Genomic DNA, 19264 nt, shown 5'->3' with positions numbered 1-19264 from the left:
ACATTATTGTTACGGGGCTTTTTTTTAACACTGATCTCAGATATTTATACTCGGCCTTTTATGTTTTGAAAAATAACTTTTTTAGTTGCTTTCTTATGGATCAGAAACATATGCACAATTTTTTCTCTTTCTCCCCCCCAGAAATTTTAAATAGTACATCTTTGGGAAGTAAAGAATCACAAAAAATTAAACAGGACCTCTACTATTATAATCTTGTTCAATACTGTATGTTGGTCCTTAAACAAGATTACTCTCAACTGCCTGGGGGCTGGGCTACTGCTGCTCAGCTATCAGAGATACTAAGGTAAAATGAAAAGCAGCTGTAATGTTTTATTCTTGTTCTCCTTCACATCTTTCCTCTCACTTTTTTCTTTTCAAGCTGTTCTACACTGACTCACATCCAAAACAAGGCTTGTTGCGCAGAAAATGTCAGGGTGAGAGTGCAGCGAGTGGTGTCAAGGGTAGAGAGGTCGGGCAAAGCCTAACTGATTTGCATTGTGTTTCAACATGCTGGGCGGATTATTCGGTGGGGATAAATAATATGTCGGATTTACCCTTGTTTGTTTGTAAATTGTCCTCAAGTAGATCATGATTTTTACCAATGTACTGCTTATTCAGAATTGTTCACATGCTTCTTGCAAACAAACTTCAGTCTCTTGGTCATTGACAAATTGTTTTTTGTTTCTTTTAGATGTGTTGAAATGCTTTAAAAAAAGTGGACATTATCCATACGCTCTAGGTACCCTGGCCATCATGTAAAAATATACCACAAATGATATCTAAATGCAATATTCTACCTGGTATGAAATCACCACCATTGAGCCAGGCAACTTAAAACTCAAATCACCTTCAAACAATCTCTACCCTCCTCACCCCCAAACTTTTAAATTCTGGGTCAAATGATAAGCTTTGCACATTACCCTAAAGTTTTGGACTAAGTAGGGAGCAAATTCCTAAGCAGTGGGGTCCTTAGAGCACCTTTGTCTCTCTAATACCATCTCTTAGGTGTGAGTTTTTGATATTAGAAATTTGCTAGGCTTCAGGATCAGGCACCAAAGTTACATGATAATGTTTCTGTTTCCGATTGAGTGACCCAAGCTTTATAAACTGATTCTGCTTCCAGACAAAATAAATTAATTTTGTAACAAAACAAGTCTTCTTGTAACTAAATGAATCTCAGTGGTTCACCTGGCATTGACTTTCTGTGCACTGTTCAGATTAACTACATTCATTCGTACAAATATTCATGGAAAGCTAACAAAATGGGTTACACACAAGAAGGTGGAGGTGCATTTCAAAGCAAAATTCACAAAATAGTCATGAATTTTCTTCTGTTTGCCCAGCTCTAGTGCAGAAAAATTGCCCACTTGTGTGACTATATGACAGTAATTATTTCTAAAAAGATTCCTCCAAAAATGCCCAAGACAGTAATACTGAGGGTTAAAGTGTAGTCCTGTAGTACTGATTTCCTAGCTCACCCACACTGTTAAAAAAAGAGGAAGGTTGCAGAAAGTATCCCCCCAGTTATTTGTGAATTTGTGTTTTTATCTGCATGGTATTTTTTGGTTTACAAAACCTTCCTCCAGTTCCAGATTGATTTTAATCTGTGTGTCTGTCCTGGTTTTCTAATGGTATCATAGTATCTTAGCATTGCATTGATGGTATGTAGAACAGATCAGAACAGGTCCCAGAAAGCTAAAGGGTAATGTGACCTAGATATGGTTTTGGCCAAGACAAACAAATTCTCTCTCTCCAACAGACTAATGATTCTTTTCCTTTGAGGTAGATGTCTTGGAGCTAGTTGCAACAGTTATCTGTCGTTCAGTCTCTGCTGGCATTTATTCACTTGCTTTTGTCCAACAGACCCTGCAAGGTTCAGATCTGTGTGCTCTTTCTTTTCAGTCAGTGTTGTGTGGGACTGGAGGTGAAAGAAGATCCTGAAGAATTTTACAATAAATTACTTCCTTCAGCTGTTGATAACCTCCTGTTTTTGGGAAGACATCTGCAAGCACGGTTTATCCGAGCAATCAAGGTATTTGAATTGCTTGGTTAAGTGAGCCCCAGGAACATTTTGTAACTGATTGACAGTGTTTCCAAGCTCGTCTACTGAATTAGAAGGGTTCTGCTACAGATACACCATAATATAAAAGGATGTTTTTCAGAACTGACTTTTTTCTCATGGTTGTTAGTAACTGACTTTTGGAGTTTTGAAACTGGAATAACTTTCCTCACAGAATATTTCTTCCATCCTATGTGTGCATGGACTAATTTGTTACTGCAGGGTTGCTGTGAAGAGCTTGACTACTGATAGTGGGTTTTCCTGAGAAAAAAGCAATAATAAATTAGAAGCAAAAACAGCTCAACAAAACTGGGCAATCAAATTTGGGGTCTACCAATCATGAGTTTACCTTTTAGCTTCAGAAATGACGAAATCTGACTTGGCAACTACTCTGTTCATAGTGCTGTATTCAGATTTTCAGAAGAGGAAATTACTATTTGGAAAGATGGTCTGGAGCCTCTTCTGCCGTGTACTTTCTAAATGAACCTGGCCAAAATGTCCAAAAGTGCCCCCTGATACTGACATGGCACCCAAAATTGAGAAACTCCAAACCAGTGAGTAGTTTCGAAAGTGTTGCTTCGTCCCCATTTTAGAGGGTAACCACTATTTAGCGACTTCAAAAGGGTATTTCATGGCGAAATTCCCTAGTGTTTTAGAAGCACTCTGAGACCCTAGGATCCATACAAATAGTAGAAGTTGAGTAACCAACCACATGGATGCTGATGGGTTCCCTGAATAGAACTTTCCCCCTAGATATTACACTTCTTTTTGTCTGACTTGCTCCTTGCACTTAGTCAAAGTTTTCATACACTGTACAGTATTATGTTGGAAACTACATGCTTCCTGAGTAATAATTATATATCAGCAGTATGACATATTCTGTCTGCTCAGTTCTTTTAAGTGAATTTAGAGCATGTGAAAGCTTCCCGATTGACATCCCTGGAGTCTTCTGTCTACCCACAGTGTGTAATTTTGCCCACACTTTCTTATTATATGCCTCAACCCACATGCTACTGAATCACCCACTTCTGTGCAGGATTTATCCTTGAGTGCAAGCACAAGCTATATCAAAGGTCAGTACTTTAACTTCCGATCATGTTGTCCAGAGGTAACTGAGCATCCAGCCTTGACCACACACTCTGAGAGGGTTTAGCAAGCCCCACTCCACCAAGCATAGACAACTTATGACTAAGTGACCCTTCCAGTCCCTCTCATAGACCTAAGACCCTCATTGCTTGCATGTTCCTTACAGTCATTATCAGTGGTTCTCAAACTTTTGTACTGGTGACCCCTTTCACACAGCAAGCCTCTGAGTGCGACCCCCTTATAAATTAAAAACACTTTTAAATATATTTAACACCATTATAAATGCTGGAGGCAAAGCGGGGTTTGCGGTGGTGGCTGACAGCTCGCAACCCTCCATGTAATAACCTCACAATGCCCCGAGGGTCCTGACCCCCAGTTTGAGAACCCCTGCATTAGATTGAATGGCAGGGTCTATTATGAATTCTTGCAGCATCTGGTGTCAGGGGGATGGAGGAGGAAGCCAGGAGTTGATGTGGACCCTCTGAGGAGGGGTATGGACGTGGGGATCCAGCATTTTACTTCACTTGGGACCTGGCCGATAAGCATCCAGCATCCTTTGCCACAATGCTTATTATGAGTTATTTTGTCTTGAATGAGACTGACAGTCTACTGAGAACTCAAACAGTTTCTACTGTTTATGTACCAGTCCCTCATTGCAAAGATCAAGGTCGAGGCTCTTAAAGATATTCAGATACTTAATATTGTGTAAATTGTACATGCCGTACACGGTCTGATTCTGAGTTTACACCACTGTAAATGAGATCAGAATCAGGCTCACTCTCTCTAGAAGCCTCATTAAAGTGAATGAATTGCTGAAATATCCAGCATTCACAAATCAACGTATTAGCTAATAACATTATGGATTAGCTTGTTAGTATAACTTGCATCTCTCATGGTCAGTAAGGATCATATACAGTGCAATGTCCTGATTGACAGTTGTGGATATAGCACAAAATACAGGCCTGAAATTGGGATTATATCTGATCACTTCTATAATTTATTTATTTATTTTATTTTGTTCAGGATGAAGAAAAAAGTGAATTCTTACGGTGTTTCCGGACAGTAACTGATGCCATCTGCTGGCTGTTCGGTGGGCATATTCAGCTAACAGAGTGTGGTAAGAGAAAGGGTTGGAAATTCGTTGCAACATCAAATAACTAAAAAAATTTTGAATTTTAATATAACTACAATGACTAGTGAAGGGTTCAGGAGTGATTCCAAAACCAGTCTGTGTCCTGTTTTTATCCGGTTATCACGTACTTTTAAATGAGCTCTTGAAATAATCCATTATACCAGTGGTTCTCAACCATGTGTCCAAGGCCTCGGTTTCCGGGGGTCTGCCAAAATATACCAGAGAGCAGGGCCAGCATTAGAGTCGCTGGGGTCCAGCGAAGAACGTTGAAGCCCGAGCCCTGCAGGTCTGAAGCTAAAGCCCAAACCCTGCCTCACAGGGTTGAAGACAAAGTCCGAGCAACGTAGCTTCTCATGGCCCCATGTGGCATCGGGCCCTGGGCAGTTGCCCTTCTTGCTACCCCCAGATGCTGGCCCTGGCTTTTAATCTACTGGATATGCAGAAAAGCAGTCGTTGTGGCACAGGCAGGCCATGGAGTTTTTATAGCATGTTGCAGGGGGCTCAGAAAAAAAAAGGTTGACAACCTCTGCATTATACAATAGAAGCATCAGCAAATGAAACAGGCAATCTAGACCTTTAGAAAAGCAAAAATAAAAGGAAGAGGCCACATTCCATTTTTAGGTTGTTGATTTGGACAGACAGTTTTTTCCCTGCAGCCTTCATTTTTAATTATAGATCTTAACAACAATCAGAGCTTTTCCTAATATAAATGCATAGTTGAAACTTTCACACCTCTGTCCTAAAATGAGCTGTATATGGGCTCAAGAGATTGCCTAGACAGAGCTCGCTGCAGGGTCAGGTTCACAAAACATAAACAAAAAGCTTTACAGTGTATTATTTAATTTTACTGCAGTGCTGGCAAATCTACAAACATCTGACAAATTGACCTATACTCAGTCAAAAATGAGTTCTCGATTATACCTGTATAAATTCCATTGACTTCAGAATGTAACAGAGAGAAGAATTTTGCCCAGTATTTGACATTAAAAAATATTTTAAAAATTTCAGCACATGGGTTTAAACAATACAAATGACTGGATAATTATTAAATAAAAAGAGTGGGTCTGAATCTCCAGTCTGTTGCATCTATTTAACTCCATTGTAACTTAATTGAAGTCAGTGAAGTTATCCTGACGTAAAACTGGTATAAGAGAGTGAAGGTTCAGGAGTCGTCTACACTGGAAACTTTTGCGCCATGCCTCTGCCCCACTGTAAAAAGACTTGTGCCTGTGTGGCTTACCCGCCTTTGAAACTTTTTACACCACCTCAGCCCTAGTACATAGGAGGTTTCCACCCGTGCAGAAAAACCCCAGTATAGACAAGTCCTTAGGCTCGTTTCCTTCTCCCATTCTGTCTCACTGTAAAAGTTAGAAAGGCAAAGAATATTTACTAAAAAAACAGTGACCCTCCCTTCACTTGCTAGGAAATGTGTTTTATAGGTCTGTTTGGTAAACTACAAATGAACTGGCATTAAATCTCTGGCTTTGATTATTTCTTGATTTTGTTTCCTTTTCCTTTGTTGCAGTGCTGCAGAGCAAACATTTCCTGCAGTTGCTAATCACAGACGATGTAGAAACTGAAACTGCAATGATGTCTGTGTTACAGAATATTTTGAGGGTTGACAGGTTAGCTGCTTTTAAAGATTTCTGTTGATTTTCCTTTATTTAATTTATTTATTTATTTTCGATTTAAAGATCAGTTTGGTACTGGGTTTGTAAAAGGAAAGTTTCTGCATGCTTAAGATATTTTATACCAGGCTCTGCTGGGGAAGTCTTAAAATGGGCAGTTTTCTCTATCCTGAAATTGCTTTGTTTATTGTGAATATCACTTTTTTTTTGTTTTAGTTCCTGGAACTGCACTAGAGTCCAATGGCCTGGAATATCTCCCAAATTGTAGTACTGGCTCTGCCACTGAGGCAGTAAAATACCCATGACAGGCCTGGGTCTGCTCCCTTAGGCTTGTGGGGCTATAAAATTGCAGTGTAGATGTTTGGGCCTGGGCTGGTGTCCAGGCTCTGCGACCTTTCCCCCTCACTGGGCCTTAGAGCCCAGGCTCCAGCTCAGTCCCAGTCAACCCTGCAATTTTATAGCCCCCCAGCTTGAGCCCTGCAAGCCTGGCCAGCCGCAGGTGTTTTATTGCAGTGTAGACATGCCCTGAATTACTTAGGATCTTGGAAAAAGAAAAGGAGGACTTGTGGCACCTTAGAGACTAACCAATTTATTTGAGCATGAGCTTTCGTGAGCTACAGCTCACTGCATAGTAACGTCTGCTTCACAGTTTACCCTTCTGTAAAAGGCTGATAATACTTAAACCTACTGTGGAGGGGTATTGTGAGGATTAGCTAAATTTGCAGAGTTTCAAACATGTAAACTGCTATATAAGTGCACATATCTGCCCTCAGACATGTTAATACAGTTTCCATTGACAATAGGAGTGGGAGCAGTTTAGTTGAGGATAGAATTGTCCCTAAGGGCTCAATCCTGCGAGGTCCTAAGCACTCTGGTCCCACTGTAGTAAAACGGTTTAGTGTATGTGTAATCCCATTCAAGTCAATGAGAATAGTTACATGCTTATAGTAGTGAATGGCGTGTGAATAAGTGCAGTGCTGGATGGGACCTAGAATGCCCAACACCTTATAGGATCAAGCCCTAGGAATTGTTTTAGTCTTAAATACAAAAATGTCTGTTTCATTCTAGGATCAAAGCCATAATTAAAGGAGAGTTAAACCTTACCTGATCTAGAGTTACATTTTAATGTAAACACAAAGCTGGAAAAGGCCCAGTAGGTCATCCATTCCCTCCCGCTCCCATACTGGGTTGGACCACTGATCTAGCGAATCATGTATCCTGCATTGCCTTGTGCCCAGTGCTTCAGAAGAAGAAAGCCATTGTTGAAATATGCATCCTCAGTAACATTCCTGCTTGCTTTTGTCTCTTTTTGTTAGTTCTGTGTTACTCCATGTGGATGAAAAGATCCTTCACTCTGTTTTAGATGAACTTGTTTATAAGCTTTCATCTACCACCAATCCTGTCACAGGAAATGCTGCTACAAAATCGTTGCTGTCAGTGGCAGAATCTCACCCCCAACTTGTGGAGTTACTCAGTACCCGCTACAAAGGTTTGTCTCTGTACTCCTTGTCTCAGGGAAGAAAAATTCCAGAATAATATGAGTGGTTAGTGACAGGTCCTGAAAGAGCAAGTTTCACTGTGGTGAACATGAAAGCACTTGTAATAAAACCTAACATTTATGTAGTGCTTTAGATCTTCAAACTACTTTACATAAATTAGCTGATCAGACACAAAAAACTTAATTTATCTGCCTGTCACATAGATGTGACTGTAGTTAGTCAATGACTTGTACCTACAAAGCTATAACTATTGTATAACATTTTGCAATGATGTTTATACCATCAGCTCTTCATCAAAAACATTTTACATTGAAACTCAAAAGTAACTGCCTGTCCTCATATTTAGCTCTGATTTAATGTCCCTTTCCAAAGCCCATCACACGTACAATCAGATTTGATTGTCTGATGTTCAGCTTTATGTTTGCTAGTTTGAAATCTGTTTGGTAAGCAAGCGAATGAAAAATTAGCTCGAACAATGTAACTTGCTTATTTTTTTCCTCTCTCACCTAGGACTGAGAACTCTGCTAAGTAAGCAATGGTCTGGCAAAGGATTTGACAGGAATCTCAATCAACTTTTGGACCTTCTTTACTCAGAATTCTGCAGGAAAGGAGAAATGCAGGTGCGGAATATTTAATGAGACTTCTCTCTTTAGTGGGTTTATATTTGCTTATATTGGGTTTACTCTTGTCCCACCTTTCAAAGGCCCCAAACAGTATCTGCTCATACATGTGTCTTTTTTTTTTAAATTACCCCCCTTTTTATTTTCTACTCAACCACTTCCAACAATGAGGACATATGCCCATCAAGAAATAAAGAAAGAATGATCTTATGGTTAAGGTCTGGACTGGGACTCAGGAGATCTGGGTTCATTTAGCAACTGCTACAGACTTCCTGGGTGACCTTGAGAAAGTCACTTAATTCAGTTCAGCCCTCTCTAAACTAGGGAAAATAATACTTCCCTACCTCACAGAGATGTGTAAGGTTAGATCAGTATACACTTGCATACTTCAGAGATGGGGGGCCATGTAAGTGCTTAGGGAAAAGAAGTGACCAGTAAGAGATACACTCGGCTCGACTAAAGAGCAAGTACATGTTTTATCCACCTGGACAACAAGAGTCACACATTCAGATCTCTCAGAGGTGTTATTCCAAGAGCTAGAACTGTACAGGGATTGTTTTAATTGTAAAGCACAGTTCTAGTCTGAAAAGTAACTGAGTAAAAATATAATTGAAGAAGAAGGTGATAAATTGTTCTACTTAACCACTGAGGACAGGACAAAAAGCAATGCACTTAAATTGCAGCAAGGGAGATTTAGGTTAGACTTTAGGAAAAACTTCCTAATTCTAAGGGTAATTAAGCACTGGAACAAATTACCTACGGAGGTTGTAGAATCTCCGTCATTGGAGGTTAAGAACAGGTTAGACAACACCTGTCATGTATGGTGTAGAATTTAGATAATAGTTAGTCCCACCTCATTTCAAGGGACTGGACTAGATGACTTTTCAAGGTCCTATCCAGTCCTATGAGTCTATGATTCAAACATTAGCTGGATTATTTTTCTGAGCTGCCCTCCACTTAAAAAAAAAAGACTTTTAGCTGATGGATTTTCTCTGTGAAGTCCTTTATGTACTACATATAGAAAATTGAACCAGATGAACAAAGCAGCTGCCCTGGTAACAAATATAGGGTTCATGCTAGTAATTTATTTATGGGAGTGTAAATCTACCCAAGTATTTGGAAACAGTGAACTACGGAGCATGTGAAAACTGAAATCAGTTTTGACCAAACACTGAGTTTATTCCAAATGAGCAAGTAGCAATAAAACGTTTTATATATGCTGAGAATGTATTCTGTCAACTGGTTTGTTAATTTCAGAGACTGCATCAAGCAGCTTGTTTAATCCAGGCTGTGTGGAGGGGATTTCAGACCAGGAAAAGATTAAAGACACTTCCTAAAGCAGTGACTGCCTTACAAAGAAGTTTCAGGTAAAAAAAACCATCCCTTTTTAAGCAGGATTCAGGAAAACAGGGTTTCTACTCTCAGAAACTGCTTTGCTGGACACTATATATGAACAAAAAGAATATATTTTTCTACATAACAAAATTGCACACAATATTGTTCTTAACTGTATTTAAATATGTATAAATCAGTTATGAATTATAACAGAAACTGCAACACATAGTAGCAACATATGGAATGTCCACAATGTCAGAGTTTTCTCAGTCTTTTTGAGCACTAGATTACCGCATTGGGTTGGATTATTTAGTCTTCACCAGCTACTTCTAGTTGCGGTAAGTATATCTCCTTGGGCTTCATGAACATCCAGATATTTTTAAAAAAACACAAAGCACTGTAAGTTCCTATACACATTCTGTATAATATACCTGACATTTTCTCAGATGGAAAAAAGAAACAATAATGGTAACAAACTGACTTGCTAAGGGCTGTATCTCAGGTCCCTCCAGCAAACCATGGAATGAGATCTAGGACACTTGTTTCTGCTCACAAAGAATGAAACTCAAATCAATGTCATATTCTTATCCGGCTAGATCGGGATTTAAGGTGTGATGTTTGGTCATGGTAAGTAATACATTCTTACTGACACATCTGAAAAGTCTAGTGTAGACAAGGCTGCATCCACTTTAACATGCTAAAGTGATTGAATTAAAACTGAGGTTCCCCACTAGGCTTTAATTCAACCAGTTTAGCATGTTTTAAAGTCTATGCTAGACTTTTGAAATATGTTAATTACCATGTTCTAACAACACTCCTTAAATCCTAGACAAGGTGTGAAACCAGGTTTGCCATTTCATCTGAGCTGGGAGGTATTTACCTCTGCCCTCAACTGTGTGGCTGTCTCAAGGTTAGTGGGGAAATAACACAAGAACTAGGGGTCACCAAATGAAATTAATATGCAGCAGGTTTAAAACAAACAAAAGGAAGTATTTCTTCCCACAACGCACAGTCAACCTATGGAACTCTTTGCCAGAGGATGTTGTGAAGGCCAAGATTATAACAGGGTTCAAAAAAGAACTAGATAAATTCATGGATGATAGGTCCATCAATGGCTATTAGCCAGGATGGGCAGGGATGGTGTCCCTAACCTTTGTTTGCCAGAAGCTGGGAATGAGTCTTGATGATTACCTGTTCTGTTCATTCCCTCTGGGGCACCTGGCATTGGCTACTGTGGGAAGACAGGATACGGGGCTAGATGGACCTTTGGTCTGACCCCGTATGGCCATGCTTATGAAATCACAGATAACAAGGCATCTGTGGAGGGCCACCCACTTTACACTGCTTCTCAGTGACACCCTCCCTCCCCCACATCCTGCCTGTGAGCACAGCTCCCTCACACTATTGCTTCCTCCACACCTGAGCCAAAACCACCTTTTGAGGGAGGAGAGGAACCCACAAGAGTTTATGCTGATGGAGGCTACATAAATTCTCATGGGTATTTGCCTGTGGATTAGTTGAGGGATTATGCCACAGAGAGCTGCTCTTTGTTAGTTCTGCTCCTGCCCAGCCAGACCTCCAAACTCCATGGAACCCCAATCTTCAGGTGGAGGGGCCTCTACGGCCTCGTTGGGGATGGCTTCTGGTTTTGTCGGCTCCCTCACTGACTCCCACCAAGTACTTACTGACCACTTTGGGCCAGTATTCCTGAACAAATCAGGCACCCAACCCCCAGAAGCTCACAGTCAGAGTTTAGCAATAACTTGAAGGGAGGCCAAGGGGAACGATGAGATCTCTGGCTGCTGACACTTGTTGTGCAAACATTTTAGTAGTTGCAAATATTAATGTAGGTCATTTGTTGAAGCAGTTTCTAAGTTTTGTGTATGTTAGTTTCAGATCAGAAGGGATAGTAATTATTTCTATTCTGGTAGTGCACAGAGGCCCTGATCAGGGACCAAGTGTGCTAGGCACAATATAATAAAAATACAATCCTGCCACAAAGTGTTTACAGTCTAATTCAAAACGATAGCTAGAGTGGTATGCCGAAGAGTAAGAATACTGCTTAGAATCCTGTAAGCATTGCTGGTTGAAAGCATCCTAGAATGTCAATATAGCATACTTGAGGTGCTTCAGCAGTCAGCAGCTGTGGCTGTGAATTCAGGGCGTAACTATATTTATGGAGTTTTGTGAAAGCTATGATCTCAGTAAATATGGTTAAATTTAGTTGGGGCTGAAACTCATAGCTTGTGTGTGGCTCACACGCAGTAGCAGTTGGGTATCTTAAAATCTGCCAGCTGTATGCTTCTGAAAACAGTATGGTTTCAGAAATATTTCTCAGTTTTAACGTATCTTTAAAAAAATGCTAATCTGCCCTAAAAGTTGGTTAGGCTGTCACGTAACCAACTAATCTTACATTTGTTACAACGAAGCAATCCGTGTTAATCAGGCATACATCAATATCTATCGATACTTTTATTATTGATCAGAAGTGGGTTCTTTTCAATCATGCCCAGTAAAAAGAAGATAGGTCTCAGTCTGTGGGTGTATTTTCCTGTAAGAGGTGCTCTTGTGTAACCTAGATGTGGGTTTTCATTCTATATCCCTCTGAATGATGAAGAGCCAGCATTCTGCAAAACACATAGTCAGTATAATAGAAACCTATTAAATGCATAACATCCAACAGTGACAGTGTAATAGGCATACACTGGAGGAATCCATCAGAGGGCAGACTCTACACTCACGTGGCTTCCCAACTAGTGGAAGTGATAAGGATTTCTAGAAAAATAGCATGAATAAGATTGTCAGGGGAAGGTCATGAGTCCCTTTTTATCCTGAGATTTCACAGTGTAAAATATATAAAATATGTGCTTTCCTGGATCAGAAACACAAAGAGACAGTTTAAAGCAGAGATACATGGGACTGGAAACCTCTGTGGACAATCTGATTGCAGCCTTTCTTGAAACCATTCTGCTACATACAGTAAAGTTACAAATATCATATAGAATGTAATTAGGAGTATAATAGCAATGTGGCCCTTTAACTCATAATGGGGAAAGGAGGCAGCCTTGAGCAATTACCGTTAGGGTTCTGAGCTTTAAATCTAGGGCCTAGTTCTCTTTGAGAATGCCCTCCTCTCCACAGGACTGTGCTGGAGGGGAAAATGATGATTGCTAGTCCCTACGGTTTCAGAGTAGCAGCCGTGTTAGTCTGTATTCGCAAAAAGAAAAGGAGTATTTGTGGCACCTTAGAGACTAACAAATGTATTTGAGCATAAGCTTTCGTGAGCTACAGCTCATTTCATCGGATGTGTACAGTGGAAAATACAGTGGGGAGATTTATATACATAGAGAACATGAAACAATGGGTGTTACTATACACACTGTAACCAGAGTGATCACTTAAGGTGAGCTATTACCAGCAGGAGGGGGGGTTGGGGGAGAGGAGGAAAGAACACCTTTTGTAGTGATAATCAAGGTGGGCCATTTCCAGCAGTTGACAAGAACATCTGAGGAACAGTGGGGGGGGGGGGGAATAAACATGGGGAAATAGTTTTACTTCGTGTAATGACCCATCCACTCCCAGTCTCTATTCAAGCCTAAGTTAATTGTATCCAATTTGCAAATTAATTCCAATTCAGCCGTCTCTTGTTGGTGTCTGTTTTTGAAGTTTTTTTGTTGAAGAATTGCAACTTTAAACTCCTAGGGTCTCATTAGTTAGCTGTCAGTGCAGTGTCCTCATCTGTGGTGTTCCTTACAACTTGTGATCAAGAAGAATCAGAGCCTTGCTGCTCTTAAGGGACAATGTAAGACGCCTCTATGTCCTAGGCTTCCATCAGTAATGTTGATGCAGAAGAACGACCTGTCAGCATTTCTCCTGGAAGTCAATCACCAAAAGTTATTCAATTTAAGAAAATCAGCCTTAAAGAGAAGAGGGGGAGGGGAAGGGGAGAATTCTTTTGCAGACAGTAAAGGCACTATTCTTGTTTTGTACCGTGTATGGCACCTGCTAGATGGTGATGGGCAACTTTGAAATGCATCGCTAGTTTTATAGGTGACCAAAGTCACTGAACCAGGTCCTCAGATGTAAACTAGGAGCTACTCCAGGTTATGTCAGCTGAGAAGCTGGCTTACAATGAGCAGCAGTGCCCTTGATAGAAACTTATCCCAAGCCATATTATATCCTCTGGTTTGACACCAAACTGCATAGATGGCTTAGATCTTCTGTATACCAAGGGACTTGGCGATTAGACTGTCAGCCATTTTCTGATCTTAACTTGGTCAGCATGGACCCTACAGAAGCTTTACAAATCAGTTCCAAGGGATCAGATGGCAGTTCATTCTAAGGATTTGCTGCCTCACCCCTGGATCATTCAGCCTAGTGACGAATACAGATTGGAGGTTAGTTCCAAATGTGCATTTGAGAATTGAAAGCTTAGGCCAATTCTTAATATGTGTGTCTATTGCAGAGCTAAACGAGAACAGGAATTGCAACATTTAAAGAGGCTGAAAGAAGACGAGACCCTCAGACAACAATTGCAGCTTCAGAGACAAAGGGCCATGAGGCTCTTTCATGAACGGCAACTGACTTTACTGGAAATAGTCCAGCCTGGTATGATTTATATTGAACTGTATCAAAAGTATTAAGGGCTCAGGTTTCCATAAAACCATCTTTCGTACAAACAAAAGTATTTCCCAATCTCGCATGTCCATCTGCAATCTGTGCCCTGACTATCCCTTTTTATGATGGAAGTGTCTGGTGGAGAACAGCCTAAACTCTTAAAATTCTCAGTAATCAAAAGACGTGGTGGCTTGAAATCTCTTCTCTTTGCAGAGATGTGATGTAAAAGGGAGATCCTATCCCTTTGGGTTCATTTAAGAACCCACAGCAGTGGTATGTCTATGCGGAGAACTGTACCTCCAGTAACCCAGTGGCCGTGATTAGTGTGCTGAGGTTTTGGCTCAGGGGAAAGAGGGCCATCTACTGTTCCACCAATGCCACTCGCTGCATTGCCTGACTTTTCAGGGGTGGTTTTTCTTCCAAGGACTGAGACGCCAAACCTTGTTGTGCTTGTGAGATTACCCCCACAGTTGTGTAACTATGAATTTCTGTCATCTCCTTAGGTCAGGTAGATAGGCACATTCAGGAAATGGAGGGGAAGGCAGCGTTAACTATCCAGAGACACTGGAGGGGATATAGGGCAAGGAGAAAAGTTCATCAACAAAGACAGTCTCTTAAGCAGTATAAGGCAGCTGTCATCATTCAGAGAGCAGTAAGTATATAAACTCTGTACTGGTGTTAGACAAGAGTGACTGGATTATTGCAATTCCTTTTGAGGCTCATCTTGTTTACTTCTAGAAATGACAACTTTGCCAGAATTTAGCAACCAAATATTAAAATAGTCAAAAACTGCTCTGGCAAATCAAACCAGAGCCCCAAACTTCATCAGCTGTTAAGAACCCTGTGTAAACTACAAAATACAGTGCAGTTCATATGAAAATTTGGTAAGAGCTGTTACTTTGGAATGAAGGCTGGATTCTCTCTGCAGTTTGTCTAAGCAGTAACACTGACAATAAATTATTGGCTTATGTCAGATCATACCCACTCATGCCCTCTGCACTGTGAAATCGAAAGCGGCACCTTTCTGGCTGCAGTGCTGGGAAATTTTTCTTTTGAGTTTTTTAAAAGATGCACGAAAACAAGCCCCTAACCTGTAAATGGCATACTCTGATACCGTCTTTCATGCAGGCTCATAAATTCCTGGGAAAGTGTCAAAGGAAACGGAAGGCTCTCTCTCCCTGGAAAGAACCCACGGAACTCACCAGTGCACAGAAACTCGCATTACAGCAAAAGGTGGATGACTACATCAGACTGCACCCGGTGTGTCTCTTTTGTAGCTCTGCATTCCCCACCCACCGTAGTGCATTAGAGGGATAAAATATATGCAGTAATATAAACTTCAGTGCTCAAGATAACCCATGCATATTAATATAGTAGCATATTAATCCTGCTTACTTGTCTTTGAGAGGAATAATCTAGGATCATTTTTTTACCTTTAATATAATAAAACAGGTTAAGTAAAGCCTAATTGGAAAACTGTATCTGCTTGATGATGGATCACTTTGCAGAGAAAACTTAGGAGGAAGCAGAATTATTAAATTTACAAATAGACAAGGAATGCAAATGTTGTTCTGTAGACATTAATCTGCCCACAAAGGATTTAAAATTATAACCATTCCTTTGACAGTGACAGATGTTGTTTTCCTCCAGGCTTCCCAAATGTCAGAAGAAATGAGTAAGGAGCTACATCGGCAGGCCCAGGAAAAGCTGGCACAGTACCTGCTCAGGAGCAGCCTGGATCGCAGAGCAGAACAGCGCAGAGAGGCGTTACTAGCTCAGCTCAGCACGGACATGGAGCTGTTGATGAGTATGTGCCTGTCTCTAGGTTCATTCCTTTGGTCACTACATGGGTTAAACTTGCCAAGCTGTCCTGCTGTGGCTCAAGAGCGTGGGTACCAACCTAAGGGCAGACTGTTAGGAAATAAGGCACAATTCCCAAATTGATTGTGAGTTCTGGGATTTCATGTAGATTTCACAAACCAATTATCAATGTAAACTCCTCACGTACTCCAACAGCCTTTATCATGGAGTCACAGACAGTCCCCTTGAGTACTCCAATCTATCTTGCCGCCCAGGTAAGCTTATCTTTGTGATAGATGGTCCCTTATACACAAGGCCACAGCTATATTCAGGTTACTCCCAGCCCCAAAGGGCCAGTCAGTCACTTACCCCAGGTCAATTGCACCTTAGATCTCACACCAAGGACAACGCTTGTAGCCAATCCTATAATAAACTAGCTAAAGATTTATTATATAGGAAAAGGAAACAAGAGTTATTTACAAGATTAAAGCAGGTAAACACACACACATATATCAGGTTTCAGAGTAGCAGCCGTGTTAGTCTGTATTCGCAAAAAGAAAAGGAGGACTTGTGGCACCTTAGAGACTAGTCTCTAAGGTGCCACAAGTACTCCTTTTCTTTTTACACACACATATAATGTGTGTTTACCTGTTTTAATCTTGTAAATAACTCGTTTCCTTTTCCTATATAATAAATCTTTAGATATTATATTACAGATATATACACACACACACACACACACAAATGAGTTCCAATCTTAAGTTTCAAAAAGTAAGGCTGTGTCTACACTGCCACTTTCAGCGAAACACTTTTGTCGTTCAGGGGTGTGAAAAAACACACCTCTGAGTGACAAAAGTTTTAGCGCTGAAAAGCGCCCATATAGACAGCAGTTTGTCACTGGGAGCCGCGCTGCCGGCAATAAAGCTACCACTGCTCGTTCGGGGTGGGTTTTTTTTAATCGCCTGGAGAGCTCTCTCTACACTACCCACGTCACAGTGCTGCCACACCTGCGCTGTAATGTGAGTAGTATAGACATACCCTTATCAAAGCTTGTATAATAAGCAAGCTCTGTATGTCCCTTAGGGCTAACCCAGGCTAGCAGCTGGGGATTCTTTGCTTAAGCCTAGAAATCTTGTACTCAGGAGTCCAAGGAGAATAGAGATACAGTTCCTCCTTGTTGGGGGGTTTTATGCCTTCCCCGCTGCTTCATCGAGTAGCAAACTCCGCTGATTGGAGGAATTCACTTGTGCATATTTTCTTCATGCAGCAGTGGGGAGAGCAGTCAAATTCCTTTGTCCTCTGATGTTCCACTATATAGTGTATCTGGTATTGATGGGCCTTCTTTGTTAGGCAGGACCTAACACCTTTTGTTGGAGACTAGTAGTGAATGTGTCTCTCCTGTCTGGTGATTTACACAATTACAGAAGCTTACAATGCAAATGCTAAGATATTACCTTATGATACGGGATACAGAAGTTATAAGTGAGGTTAATGCAGGGGTAGTCAATTATTTTTTGTCAAGGTCCAAATTTCTTGGTCAAGGTTTATATTTTCACACCTCAATAACTATAATAATAAAGGTTTCAGAGTAGCAGCTGTGTTAGTCTGTATTCGTAAAAAGAAAAGGAGTACTTGTGGCACCTTAGAGACTAACCAATTTATTTGAGCATGAGCTTTCGTGATGCATCCGATGAAGTGAGCTGTTACTCACGAAAGCTTATGTTCAAATAAATTGGTTAGTCTCTAAGGTGCCACAAGTACTCCTTTTCTTTTTATAATAAAAAAGATTTCACGGTCCATTCAAAAGCATCTGGCAGTCCAGATTTAGCCCATCGTCTGCCTATTGATTACGCCTGGATTAATGCATGCAGCATTTTACAAGCATTCAAAAAGTCTAAACATGAAGTACATTCTTATAATTGTAATACCTGTTTTAACAATACTAACGCACAGGTGAACCAGACTGATCCCAGCTATGTGTTTGTCAGTATTCAAGTGAGGCCTTGGCCTAAGCTGGCACCTGGTTTGCCAGCCTCACAAAACTAATTTAGAGAAAATTAGGATTATACCATGAATAATGGTAAAAACACATTTCAAAACTGAAATCTCTTTTATATACAAGTAGTAGATGCTACTATATTTTTAGATGTCCCTAGAGGTTAAGTACATTGACATGCGTTACTAGACGTATGTTGACATGCCCTATCCTTCTGTTCATAATGCTGATGTCTAACAGATTTGTAATGAGGCTCTATTTTGTTATTTTATGACAGCCCTTTCACAGAGCCATCTCTGTTGCTTTTAAGTCACCAAGGATGAGGATCTTTGCACATCATCTTCCCTACAGAATTGGGGATGACTGTTTTTCCTCATTCTGTTTGTCAAAAATGGACTGATGGTGGAAGCATCCCCATCCCTACTGGTGAGAAGCTTTAGAGACTGAAAACTTTGAGCTAAGGCCATTCTGGGATGGGAGAGTGTCATGCGTTGGGCAAGGAGGGTAGGCTCACCTGAATGAGAACAAGTAGGATTTTTCTTCTGTCCTGGTGGGACCCAGGAAGACAATCTGGGATGAAAGGGTTAGAATAGCACAATCCAGACACCACTTAGCACCCAGGCAGAGCAAAATTTAATAAGTTATTGAACAATATTGCTAGATCTGCTACCCACTGTGTAACTATAGAATAGTACTACACAAGCAAGGAAACCGGCAACTATTGGATGCACAGAGATTTAGTTTGTGGTGGGACCAATAGGAAGAGAGGATGCAGGTACTGGGGTGCACTGAAAGCACTGCAGTAGAGATCACCCTGTGCACCAAGAAGCACAGATCCAAGAATAATGACCTATGCTAGCCTTTTCCTTTCCACAGAGAGAATTACAACTAGTTTTCCTCTTTGTTACAGGTGCTCCAAGTCTCATGGAGGCCACAGAAAAAGATCTTGATGTCTTTATGAGTCGGTCAGTCCCTGTGGCATGCAAAGCCAGACAATCCCATAATACCATGCTGAAATGTACTCGCTGGCCATGGTGGAAGAAGCTTGGAGATGAATTCATGGATGATGATATGATTCCTGATGATGTTCTCAATACTGAATTTGGAACTCTCTTTATTGGTGGAAGTAAATCCTCTTAGTTAGCAGACGGAAGAAATTGTAATTCAGAGACCCAGAGTCATATGCCATACTATGCAGTCATGTTGAGTATGTACTATATGGAAAGAAAACATTCCAGTCCTGTGTTAAAACAATGCATTAAGTGGGATCAAAAGGCATTTTAATTTTAGTGGGTTCATTGTTCTTAATAAAAAAAACTGTATACAAATCTCCTTTTGCAGAAGAACCTGATATCTATGCTGTGTTCAAGGTAAAATTACATCCAGTTTGATGCTAGAATCAGGATTCAAGTACAGTAATTGTAAATATGTATTTGTGCCTGATTTATTTTTAAAAAGTAAAATACATGTATGAACTGTGGCTTTTCAGTGA

The 19264-nt window shown here is 40.6% G+C and overlaps 1 protein-coding gene across 7 annotated transcripts in view; it reads left to right on the top strand.

The window, feature by feature from the left end:
- IQCB1 (IQ motif containing B1) overlaps positions 1-19264 on the top strand; it is a 22457-nt gene extending 3193 nt beyond the window's left edge. For 6 of the 7 annotated variants that reach the window (XM_073305077.1, XM_073305076.1, XM_073305080.1 and 3 more), the window contains exons 3-14: positions 142-304; positions 1903-2032; positions 4169-4262; positions 5803-5902; positions 7222-7394; positions 7915-8024; positions 9282-9391; positions 13825-13967; positions 14480-14628; positions 15105-15236; positions 15627-15783; positions 18683-19264. In XM_073305077.1, the coding sequence (XP_073161178.1) occupies positions 142-304; positions 1903-2032; positions 4169-4262; positions 5803-5902; positions 7222-7394; positions 7915-8024; positions 9282-9391; positions 13825-13967; positions 14480-14628; positions 15105-15236; positions 15627-15783; positions 18683-18912 (1691 nt within the window). In that variant the 3' untranslated portion in view covers positions 18913-19264. Of the gene's footprint in view, positions 1-141; positions 305-1902; positions 2033-4168; positions 4263-5802; positions 5903-7221; positions 7395-7914; positions 8025-9281; positions 9392-13824; positions 13968-14479; positions 14629-15104; positions 15237-15626; positions 15784-18049; positions 18199-18682 lie in introns of all 7 variants that reach the window. The other variant, XR_012154192.1, reaches the window with a different exon arrangement.

The sequence above is a fragment of the Lepidochelys kempii genome, chromosome 11 (assembly GCF_965140265.1).
Source record: "Lepidochelys kempii isolate rLepKem1 chromosome 11, rLepKem1.hap2, whole genome shotgun sequence".
NCBI classification, from domain to species: Eukaryota; Metazoa; Chordata; order Testudines; family Cheloniidae; genus Lepidochelys; species Lepidochelys kempii.
This window is presented reverse-complemented; position numbering and strand designations above follow the sequence as displayed.